Below are 12,831 nucleotides of genomic sequence, written 5' to 3'. Positions count from 1 at the left end.
ATATCCTTTATTTAAGTTCTATTAATGCAAACAATTGGAGATACTTGTGAAACTAATCTTGATATTTTTTCAAGATATTTCAGTTTACAATTAGTATAAATACTTCTTCATTTGAAGTATTTTGGTGGATTCTTAGACATTACTGTAATACTAATTATTTTGGAATAAAGTGCTATTGGACCAACTTTTGTATGGCTTGTTGGATAAAGAATTGATGCAAAGGACTTTCCACAGATTTCTTGAATCAAACATCAGATTAATAAGTCCTCTTTACCTTATGTTTTAAAGTTTTCCTTGTTTCTTATATCATCTATGTTTCATATCTGAATGATAAACGAAAAAGAGTAATTCAGAAAATGCTTGATTGCACCCTGTTTTCAATTGTTATTATTCTCAATGTTTTCTTCTGAACTAGTATAAATAGTGAAATCTTAATTGCTCTTGTTTTATAGTTTATTCACTTTGATTATTTAATAAAGAATACTCAACTGCTCTTTATTAGTAATCATTTAAGTTCCCTTTTCAAATAGGTTGAAGGATTCTTAACTGCTCTTCACCCATTTTGAGTCCATTCCATCTATCCCAAGTTTTTATTTGTTCCGTGTTTGACCATCTTGCCCTGTGAAACCATCCTTTGTTAAGAAACCAAATCCAGTTAAGCCATATTCTTTGACTCCATTAGCCCAATGGCCTAAAATACTCAGTCCTACCCCTCTGCTATTGAATTTCACCACCCAAAGTCAATCAAAACTCCTAAACTTCATAACTAGCCTAACATCTTTCAAAACAAAGCTAAAACTTAAAGAGAGAGCCCTCTCTGGGTACAAATTGGCTAGATTCTCTACCTAAAAGTTGGCTTGTGGTTACCTTAGACCCCTTTCATTTTTCCAACAACTTCAAGGAAAATCTGAGTGATAACAACTTTCTTTGCTTCTCATTACACTCCCGCACTTTCATGGTTAGTATGTGATTAAAGACATTGCTTCAACACATCTCTCCTCTTCATCTTTCACTCATTGGAAAGATACCACCGAGCTTGAAATTCTTGAGGCCCAAACTCCAGAATGGAAAACATACATAACAAACCTCAAGCTTTCCGAAATTTTCCTATCAGCAAAACCAGATAGGTTCATTTGGTTTTGGTGGCCCTCAACAAGGAAATGTCATTGTACATGAGGTCTATCAGATCATCCACAAGCCCTTAAAACAAATCCCTTTTTTTTGTTGGGTGGCTCGAGCTTGGAAATGCAATTTTCCACTCAAACTCAAATGCTTCTCTTGGTTTGTGGTGCACAACATGATCTTGACATGGGAAGTCCTTATCAAGAGATGATATCAGGGCTTGGGTTGGTGTTGTCTTCGCTCGTGTGTTGGAGAGGACACCAACCACCTCTTTCTTCACTGTCCCTTTGCATTTTTTATGTGGACTTGTGTGCTACATCTGATTAACTCACCTTCTGATTGGGACCTTTATAATATTGTCTCTTGTCTTAGTTGTTGACCGCAGAACACCAATATCATTGCACTTTGGCCTTCTTCATCATTTGGGGCATTTGGGAAACTAGAAATTCCCTCATTTTTTACCATGTGTTGCTCGACATCTGGGTCTCCAGTTGCAGAATTATCTCCTTCTATCTAGAACACTCTGCCAACCTACCCCTGCTCCTAAATGTCCGCCACCTCCTCATAACATCTGGTCTAACTTTCTGGTTGGATTTTTTGATGGGGCCTCCTCCTTCAAACTATGTGGTTGCAGAATAGCCATCCATCTTGGGCCTAGGACTTTTTACAAATTCCACTGGCATTGTGGAAAGGGATCCAACACCAGAGCTGAATTACTTACACTCTAGGGAGTTTTGTATTGTGCTTTTTGGTCTGCCTCCAGGATCTTTTAGTTTTTGGAGACTCCAAATTTGTCATTGAAAGGGAAAACAACAAAGGCTCTCTCAACTCTCCAAATAATGATGCCTGGAAATGCCAAACTCAATCTTTGATCAAAGAGTTTCACTCTATCACTATTTCTCATAGCTACCGATCCAAAATGGAGAAGTAGACCGTCTATCGAAGGAAGGTTGCTACTCGGAACCTGCAATAGTTTTTGTTCCAATTTTTTGACTTTGGATCTCTCGATCTCTTCATGGGATTGGACATTTTATGATCTAATTGTTGATCGCAAAGGCCATCTATTGCTTTTTGTATCTGCCTCCTATGCTACTTTTATAGGGCTGTCTTCAAGTTCAATTTTGGCCCTTGGACCACATAGATGTGCATCATGTCTCCTCTCTATTAGGATTGTATTGGATATGGAGGGCTATCATTGAGATTGAGTCATTTTCTCTCAGCAAGCTCCATCTTCCACTTTGTTCTGTTGACAAATTTGTGCACCCAACTTCTTCTGTGATATGATGGATATGACTCATATGGTTGGTCTACAAGTTTGTATTTGGATCTTGGACTGCACATTTGTGCATCCTCTGAGTCCTCTATGTTTCGCTCAACTGTTTTGGCTAAGATGGAGAACAAACACAGAGATTAAGTCAATATTTTTTGCTCTGGGGACCTAGAACCTAGAACCTATAATCTCAAATTATGTATGTACTGAATTATATTTTCTCTAAAACATTGTGCTTTCATTATTTTGTGTAACAATCGAAATTGTGTCATAAAACCCAAGTATCAAATAAAATAAATTGGTTTGCTTTCGACTCAAAATATCATTGAAGTTAAACTTCTTTGAATCATTCAAAAACTAGTCAACAAACATCCATTGTACAGTAACATCAAAATTGCCCCATAAAACCCAAGTATTAAACAAAATAAATTGGTATCCTTTCGACTCAAAATCTCCATTCAAGCTAATCTTCTTTGAATTATTCAAAAACTAGGTGCGTACATATTCAATACCAGCAGAACCATAAGTGATTGAGAACGTACATAATCATTCACTACCAAAGATAGGAACTTTGAAAATCAATAAGATTCATCTTGAACTTTGGCAGAACGAATGCAACGGAACACCCATTCAAAATTTCATTCATCCAATTTTCAGGCTTTCAGATTTCAGAACTCTAATGCTTATACTGACCCGTCGATAGTTACTGCAATACTATTGTTTAGTTCAGATCCTGTATACAAAAGCTCAAGTTTGTTAATATAAAAAGAACATGAACCACGAGAAAGGATTGCTATCCAATTCCAAACTTGCACTGGGAGTCCAAATTTAAATAGTCCATCATTGTGCAATATAGTGATTCAGGGAATTTTTGTTTTGTTGATATTGGTTTAAAGTGAGATAATGGTTTGTTATTTTCATCATCAGGTTTCAATTCTCACTCACTAGAAAATATACTATATTTCCTCAATCACTGAATAACTTTTGTCTCTCTTGAGCCATTTGATGTTTTTCTTACTTAATTGCAATATAAAGAGGGAAAAGAAACAAGTTAATTTGGCTAGAATGCATGGTACAATGATATTTTCTATGGGCCTTAGTCTTTATCAGATTTTAGGTTAAAATTTTATGGAAAAAGCTAAAAATGGAAATCTTTTTTGGGGAGTTAAATTATTACAAAAAAAAAACATTAGAATTCTGGGAATAACATCTTATTGGTAGACACCATCTTGATGCGGGCAGATTTATTGGCTCTAGCCCTAGCCTAAGGTCAATATAGTTGTAATTTATTTTCTAAATGTTCGACATCATACATTTTCAACTAGCTTATAAAACAAATACCTTTATGTGGATTGTAGGTTTAGTTATTTAATAAACATATATTTATGGAGATGGTATATTTAAATACTTATGTAGATTGTAGATTTCGTGTATTTAATGAAAATTGAGTAAATTCAGTTAACTTTGCTCCATATAGTTAAAATACCGTTCAATAAACTTTGCTACTCCATAACTGTGGCTTATCGAAATTTACAATCAAACACAAGTTCAAATCTATAAAGCTTAAAACTATATATTTTACAGCTGCTTAGATCGTTTCAAACATTAAGAATTGAACTCTTACAAAGGCGTTGATGTCAAATGAAACTTTATAGATTTCCATTGCAGAGTGATCCACAAAGCTAACACAGAAAGTCTGGAAATTCAGTCTAAGTTTAATAATTATAATTTGGCATCCATAGACAACATTGAATTTCATTCAATAAAACCAGTCCTAGTCCAGACTGCATTCCGAACCCGACAGAGATCTCTGCCTTTGAGAGTCCTACCAACGCCTTCCAAAACCGAAAACGAAGCTATGTCTCTCTGGGCAAGTTGCCTGGCAATGAGCTCATGAGGTGGGATGTTCCTCTCATTGTTATCACCAGCTTTTCCATCACTTCCCTTCCAGAAATTCTCAATTTTCTTCTCCTTCCATACCATCTGAGACCAGTTAGGGATATCTACAGGAGTTGAAGAGCTCATTCTCCTCCTACTATTCTGTTCATGACATGATTCCTTCCAAGGAACCTTCACTGATCTGCTGCTATTATTACTAATTCCTTCCTTAATTCCCATTGATCTGCACACTGCAACACCATTGCACCAATTTTCGTGTAAACCAACCTGCTTGGCCTCAGGATCAAGAACAGCATCCCACTCCTGCTTGGCCTCAGGATCATTGAGACCTCCCCATATATCCTCCTCATTAAATTCTTCCATTGTTTCAGAGTTCTCAAAGGTTCTGGATAGTTGAAATCCAGGGAGCTGGTAATTACGACAATTCTCCTTAGAATTGTGTCTGCCCGAGTTATTCTCATACATGCCTCCAAGAGCTAGCTTCAATACCATTGCAAATGAGCCTACCCAGATCCTCAGCTTGACCTAATTGTAAGTTGATTTTCTCAAATTGGATGAATTCTCAGATCTCTGACCTAACTTTAGCAGATAAGAGACGTATGTTTGGAACAACTGAATTTGAATCCTATTTGCAATTTTTTTTTATGACGTGAAGCATATTCGTTCCTCTCTAACCGTCATGACCCCATGTTTTCTCAATCCAGCCATGCTACATAACTTGATTCATCAATCTATTTTTTTTAAATAAAATTAAATATATAAGTCTATATTAACATTTTTAACTTTTTTTTTAATCACCCAATTTTAACGAATTTTGACAAATTTGAATTATTAAATTTGTATAGGATAGGTGTTTGGGCTTTTTAATATTTTTGTTTATTAATTGTATTTCTAAATTCTAATGATCACCAAATTCTAATGAATTTTGACAAATTTGAATTATTAAATTTTATAAAATAGGTGTTTAAGTTTTTTAAGATTCTTGTCTATTAATTATATTTCCAAATTTTAATGAGAAACACAAACATTTATCTCTATTGCATATTTGACCTTACTGCTATTTTAAATATATACATCTAACAAGCATCCAAAGAATTCAACAATTTACTTTGCTTCATACCCATTAGATATCCAAAATTTGCCATTTACATAAAAATAACACTTTTAGTATTATACTCTATCATTACATCCTTGTCATTAATAGTCTATTAATAAATATTGTTGATAAGCATTTTTGTTTTGGAATAGAGTTTCAAGAATTTTAATTTAATTATCAATAATTATTTGGTGAATAGTAGGGATTTAGCCTCAGCTGATTATTCTATACTATTAAGAATTAATAGTACTCAGAGATCAAATATTGAAATTTATAGTTATGTATTTTTAACTATATTAATTAAATTGATTAATTAAAAAAATGTGATATAAACATGCCCCTTTGGTTTTTTGGATATGTGGTATTAGTAAACTATGATATTATAACGATGCATATTAAAAACTTGAATTACAATTTTTTTTGCATTTTTTAAAATTATATAATATATATTTTAATTATTAATTATAATAATTTAAAATAAACTTATAATTTTGATTCTTTAATTTTAATAATGTAAAATGTATTATTACACTTGTATTTTTTATAAATTTTAAATTTTAAATTTATATAACTATACTACTTATATTTCATGCGTCTCTATCATCAACTAAAAAGTTGATGGGTCAAATATACGTTCTACTTGAATGAGTGTTCTGTTGTGGAGCATCCGTGGAGCACTGGGATTCAGAAGAACAAGTCCTAAAAACTAGGAGTTCCTTGTTTGAAGCTAATCGACGCCGTGGACTATCACCAATCGTTGTTTTGTGTATAGATGTCTTATGCAGTAAAGTTGTTTTGTGGATGGATGTGTCGTGGACTATGTTTCATCTTTTTTGTGGATATGTGTTGTAAAGTTAGGTCGGAATTATTGGAAGTGAAACAACTTGTACGCAAAGGCATTTATGCCATCTAATAAATACTTTATGGGATTATTCATTTCTGCCATCTAATCAATAGTTGATGGGATTATTCGATTAGCTTTGTGATGGTGAAATAGTTTGGTGTTGTAATGGTAAATAATAATTTAAGGGTATAATTAGTTAGATGTGAAAGTGATGCATAATCTTTGTTAGCGGGGAAGAGATTTTTTTTAATATAGAGATTTGATTGATGGTTATATATATATAATTTGTTAGATGTGAAAGTGATGGATAATCTTGTGGGGTAAGAGATTTTTTTAATATAAAAATTTGATTGATGGTTATATATATATCTATATATGAGATTAATGTTATGTATTAATTTGTGTTGAATATAGAAAGAATTATATATCTTTTTCATAAAAAGTAAGATATAAATATTAAAAAAAAGTGTTAATGTTATAATATATTGAAATATTTTTTTTGTTATTAATATTTTTTAAATTGTCATATGTTAATTTCATTTTAAATAGTGAAGGAATTATACGCTTCTTTTATATTTAGATGTACAAATCACTTACATACTATATATATATATATATATGTATATATATATATAATTTATTTGTTGGCATTGATGTCAACATTGGTATTTGTGATCTGGTGTAGTGTGCAATTTTGTTACTAGCAGAATCTGCTCTAGCTTATGATGTGAACCCTGTATAAATTACACCTACTATTTGTTATGAGACAACGTAAATATTGACAGATATTAAAAATAAAATCGTGTCCACCATGTGCGACAATGTCCAGGAATAAGTTCAACAGATAGTTGGTCAATCGATTTCCATGGTTTGGGTGTTGGTTTGGAATACCATGTATATACCCATGCTAATTCTTTGTAGGCTCAGTTCATCCTAGCCATGTGCAATTTTTGGCATCGACTCATATACCAAAGCAATCACCATGGTAAGTGCCCCCAGGAATCTTTGGTCGGTTCTTTGGTTTCATTCCAGTAAAAAATATACCATGGTAATGTCCAAGGTATCTCAATGAGCTAATGTGATTTGGTATTTGAGTGATGGATGTATATACATAGGCAGCATGGCATGTGTGCACACTCACTAAGTGATATGGGTAGTGTTCTGCTATAGGTTGTAGCGTCTCCTATGTTCTGGTGCCTCATAATTAATATGTAACAAGAGCATGTTTGATCTCAATACTATGGCATGATCAATGTTTTTATTATTTCTCGTTGTTCTCGCATATGTACTATCTGTAGATTTTTACTGTAGATTCAACAACTTATGTGATATGCTAAAAAAGAAGACAAGAATCTATTCTACTCTTCAGTGGAAACTAAAATTGATCGATGAAAACAATAAGTAGAAAATGAAGAATATCAATCGCACATAACACAATATTTCTCTAGGGAAATCAACTTCTCAAAACCACGACTATCTATATTATAGAAACAAGAAGATTTGAGAAGAAAATATAATGCTTGTTCAACTCGAACAATTCCTGAACTAGTATAACGTATCTCTCTACTTCCTTGGCTGACTCTAGCCAAAACTTAGCCAATTTACTAGCCTTCCAAGCGCCTACTTCCTTGCACAATCCCTAAGGGAATTAGCCTCTATTTAATGTGGAAATTCCCTCTCCATAACTGTGAAATCCAAACATAGACCCTCACCTAATTGCATGCACCACCTGTACAACTCAAAAAATTATACAATTGATAATACATTGTCCTTGAACTCTAATCTCAACTGGGTCTTCCTCTAAGCTGACATGCATGAGTTATTTATGAGCGAAACTTCAGTTAACTAGTGTGGCACTAGTGATGAACTGGTGCACTACTACACTACTAGACCTCTACTAGTTCCTCCAACAGTTAGAACTAGTTTAACTGACTATAACTTGGTTAGACTGAGTTAATTAATTACAACTCAAAAGAACTCAATCGAGACCCCTAAAATTTAGAAATCAATATACATGAATTTAGATAGACTTCCAACTTGAATTTATTGAGCCAATTAAGTCAATTTAACTTAATTAACTATTACAAGTTTCTATGAGAATAGAATTACAATTTAATTCGAGGAAAAATTAAATTGGAATTTCTACATTCTATTTTTAACATTTCTTGTTGCAAATTTAAACACTCCCTCTCAACAAGAAAGGAATTCAACTCTATCCCAATCTCATACCTTTGGAATGTTCTTCATGCAACACTTCTCTCTAGTGTTCTCACTGTCATAACTACTGAAAAAAAACATCCAACCTGAATTAGTATGATGTATATGTCACTAGAGTTTCTGACTGCTACTAGCTCTGCTTCTATCGTCAAAAAACTATGTGCTTCTGCTGACTCTGCCTGTGTGTTATATACACTTTTGTTAACTCTGTGCTTCTGCTGACTTTTCCTTTGTGATATTTTCATTTTTTTAACTATACTCTGCGCTCCTTAGTATCTAACTCTTGCTAGCCTCTGCCTTTTTCACTATGATATCTGATTCCATCAATTACCGCTGATCCATCCTACTACTGTGTACTGTGGGCTCCTGTAGCAAGGTATTGATCCATGAGACAAAACCTCTCAATGGACCCTGCTAAAATTTCTACACTCTTGGGACTAATACTTCACATTGCCCCACCTATCATCTGGAGGTATGGCTGCATGTGCTCCCTCTGCCCATTTGGCTCCAAATTTTCCCATACTAGAGGTCTCTGCTTGAGTGGATGTCTACACTCAGTCTCCTCTCTGCTTCTCCAATTGTGGTTTCTCTATAACTTTCTAAGGCTTCAGCTTCTCTGCTTGAGTTGATATCTCCACCCAGTCTCTTCTCTGCTTCTCTAATTGTGGCTGCTCCACAACTTTCTCAGACTACTTCTAAGGCTGCTTCTAGGGATGCATGTTTAGAGGTAATTCATGCTCCCTCTCAACCACAAAGTCTCTAACCTTTGCCTTGATCCTCAAGGAATTGCATGCATCTTGTACCTCAAGAGCATACAGTTTCTTGACTCACACACCGATATGTTTTACCTCTCCCGTGGCGATGTGTCTAAGGAAAACCTTTGCGCTAAAAATCACATCATAGACATGATATTTTAATACTGTGATGGAAACAAGATTCTTCTTTAGTCCTGGAACATACATCACATCTGTGATCTTGAGAGGGGAGCCAAGCTCCCTCTGAAAGGTAACTTTATCAACCCCAGTAGCACTATACCTCCCTTTATCTCCAAACTCTATGTTCTGCTTGAGGTATTTCTCTTCAAAGTCACTGAAGAGATCTCTATTCCCTGTCGTATGGAACGAGACATCACTGTTGAGATACCACACACTTCCCATTATAGTGCTGGCTATGCATGAAATGTGATTGAAATCAAGTTCAAATTGTGAAGCTAGAGCTTCACCTGCTACCACTACTCCTAGCTCCGTCTTGCTTTCTTTCTTCTATGGGCAATTCGTGGCATAGTGACCGTACTCGTGATAGAGAAAACACTTGACTTTCGACAAGTCCTTCTTCTTTCCGCTCGTCTTGCCTTGGGAATTATTTCCCTTGGATTTCTTTTCTTTTCTAATTAAATAAAAGTCCTCTTCCACTTTGTTGGAAGAGGTCCCATCTTTGGTGTTCTGCCGAATATCTTCCTATACCAAATCTGACCACAATCGCTCCCAATCTAGTAGCTTCTCCCTCCCTTTAACAGAGTCCTAGTAACTATGCCAACTCTTGGGAAGTCCTAGAAGAGCTAGGCTCAAAATATTGTCTTCAGAAATAGTAATCTTGACACTTCCAAGTTCATCCTGATAATAGGTGAACTTTGTCAAGTAATTTGGAATTGAGTTTCCCTTCTCCATCTTGTTCTTTCTAAGTTTGTCCTTCAGTGCCAACATCCTATGTTCACTGCTATTTTGAAATAGGTTCATCAATGCCTTCCACATTGAGTATGAAGTGTCCTTACCATGGACACTCGAGAAAATGTGGCCTCGATCTCCTTCTAGGATACTCCTTCTCGCTTTTTCCACACACTTTCTCCATTCACCCAGATCTTTAGCATCAAATGTTGGAGGCTTATGAATGTCATGATCTGTGAATTCCTTGAGGCCATTGTCTTCCAGCACTACATTCATCCTGTAGGTTTTAACCCCATACAAAAACTACCTACATACAAAATCTAAAAACAAAAAATAAACAATGGCAAGAGCATAAAACATAAAATAGATATACAGAGAGATTTTCCCCTGGATCCCAAAACGGGACTACCAGATTGATTTTTCATTATATTCCTTTCAATGTTACAATACATATATATACATGTTCAAGCATCCATAAACCCCAATCCATTAACCCTAGATTAGAACATAACCATAGTTCCCTTGACCAGATCTATAAAATACCATGGCTAGAAAACCATCCTGCCCAAAACGATGTGTGAAACCATGCACAATACCATAGGTAGGTCCGCCCACCTAATATAGGATCCAATTTTTTTCCTTAGGGCACTGCCCCAGACCTCGTAGAGGTTGGCTATCGACCCCCTCAAAACCCCTAATAGGGGGGCTACCGCCCCCCCTGTGACTCCCTCATTGCGCCTGGCTCAATGAATAGCAGAAGCTATCGCCCACTTTATGGTCCCCCTGCTTCACCTGACACAACGAACAATGAAGGCTATCACCCTCCCTATGACCCCCTTGTGCATGGTGCTAGTCATTGGAACAATATAACACACACCCAACACTTCCAAGCTATGTGGTTTGAGCTACCCTCTAAGGCATACTCAAGTCACAAACCATAAAATGACATATTGCTAACTCTGAACTATGAACTTGCAAATTCAATTTTCGCAAGCACAACTAACTCGAATTATCATCTTCTATACTATCTTCAACTCTGATACCATGTATATTTTTACTGTAGATTCAATAGCTTATATGATATGCTAAAAAACAAGACAATAATCTACTCTAATCTTAAGTGGAAACTAAAATTGTTCAATGAAAACAATAAGAAAAAAGGAAGAATATTAATCACTCATAATGCAATATTTCTCTAGGTAAAACAACTACTCAAAACCTCGACTCTCTATATTTCATTAACTAGAAGATCTAAGAAGAAAATAGAATTCTTGTTCAGGCCAAACAATTCTTGCACTACTACAATCTATCTCTTTGCTTCCTAGGCTGACTCTGGCCAACACTTAGCCAATTTACTAGCCTTCCAAGGCCCTACTTGCTTGCACAATCCCTAAGGGAATTAGCCTCTATTTAATGTGGAAATTACTTCTCCATAATTGCACAATCTAAACATAGGTCCTCAACTTATTGCATGCACCATATGTACAACTCAAAAAGTTATACAACTAATTGTACACTATCCTTGAGCTCTAATCTCAACTGGGTCTTCCTCTGAACTGACACACATGAGTTATTTATGAGCGAATCTTCAGTTAATTGGTGTGGTACTAGTGACGCACTAGTGCACTACTCCACTACTAGACCTCTACTAGTTCCTCCAACAGTTAGAACTATTTTAACTCACTATAACTCAGTTAGACTGAGTTAATTAATTACAACTCAAAAGAACTCAACCTGGACCACTAAAATTTAGGAATCACTCTATATGACTCTAGATAGAATTCCAACTCGAATTTACTGAGCCAATTAAGTCAATTTAACTTAATTAACATTACAAGTTGATTTGAGAATAGAATTATAATTTAATTCAAGGACAAATTAAATTGGATTTTCTACATGATATTTTTAACATTTCTTGTTGCAAATTTCAACACTATCTTAGATCTGATGCAATGCAAGTGTTTTGGGTGCCTCATATTTGGTAAAGTAAGTGATTTAGTATGAAGCAAGGTCACATGTTCGATTATCAATGGTCTATAAAGGTCATAACGAGTTCCATTGATGCACAATCGAGGAATATATAGATATTTGTCCTATTAAATGGATTGTTGTTGAATGCTTCCAAATTAGAGCACAATTTATGGTAATAGTACAAATTTGGTTAAGCAGTATTCTCCCAGCACGATGGTGGTCACTTATAGTATATATATACCCTATTCTTGTTGGGTGTGGAGCTTGATTATATCCCTGATTATTCAAAGGTTTTTTGTTTCAACCACATTGGATCCTTGTTCCTAACAGGACGACAATGCAATCGCCTTCAGGGGGCCCAGGGGGGCAACAACGAATTTTATGAGCCCCCCCTAGCAGGGGTCCCTCAAACCCAAAATAAATGAAAATTTTCCTTGTAAAATATTGTAATTTCATAGTCAATCTAGGCCATTTATTAGGTGGATGATCTAATGATAGAAGTTATGTTAATTTAGGGCCTTTTCCCTAGAAGACAACCCTCAGTTTATATGAGGGAATTGTATTTCAGTTATGTATTATTATTCAGAGCAAGAAAGAGAGAGGATACTATGTGAGAGCGAAGAGGAAATCACATTGGATTTGTTGTACGTTGCATCTCTTCATTTCGGTGGATAATATAAAAGGAAGGATTGAATATTTCTTCATGGACGTAGTCCAATTTGAGTGAACCACATATATTTGTATCTCT

General features: G+C 35.1%; 1 protein-coding gene across 1 annotated transcript; it reads right to left on the bottom strand.

The window, feature by feature from the left end:
- Positions 1-4,023: 4,023 nt before the first annotated feature.
- On the bottom strand, positions 4,024-4,871 carry LOC149226293 (uncharacterized). Its single transcript, XM_089375273.1, has one exon. It carries the CDS (start codon positions 4,781-4,783, stop codon positions 4,148-4,150), a length of 636 nt encoding a protein of 211 aa, XP_089231399.1. The 5' UTR covers positions 4,784-4,871; the 3' UTR covers positions 4,024-4,147.
- Positions 4,872-12,831: the final 7,960 nt, after the last annotated feature.

Source organism: Pinus tabuliformis, chromosome J, assembly GCF_031772625.1.
Source record: "Pinus tabuliformis cultivar Carrire ecotype Pingquan chromosome J, CPIR1, whole genome shotgun sequence".
Lineage (NCBI taxonomy): Eukaryota > Viridiplantae > Streptophyta > Pinopsida > Pinales > Pinaceae > Pinus > Pinus tabuliformis.
This window is presented reverse-complemented; position numbering and strand designations above follow the sequence as displayed.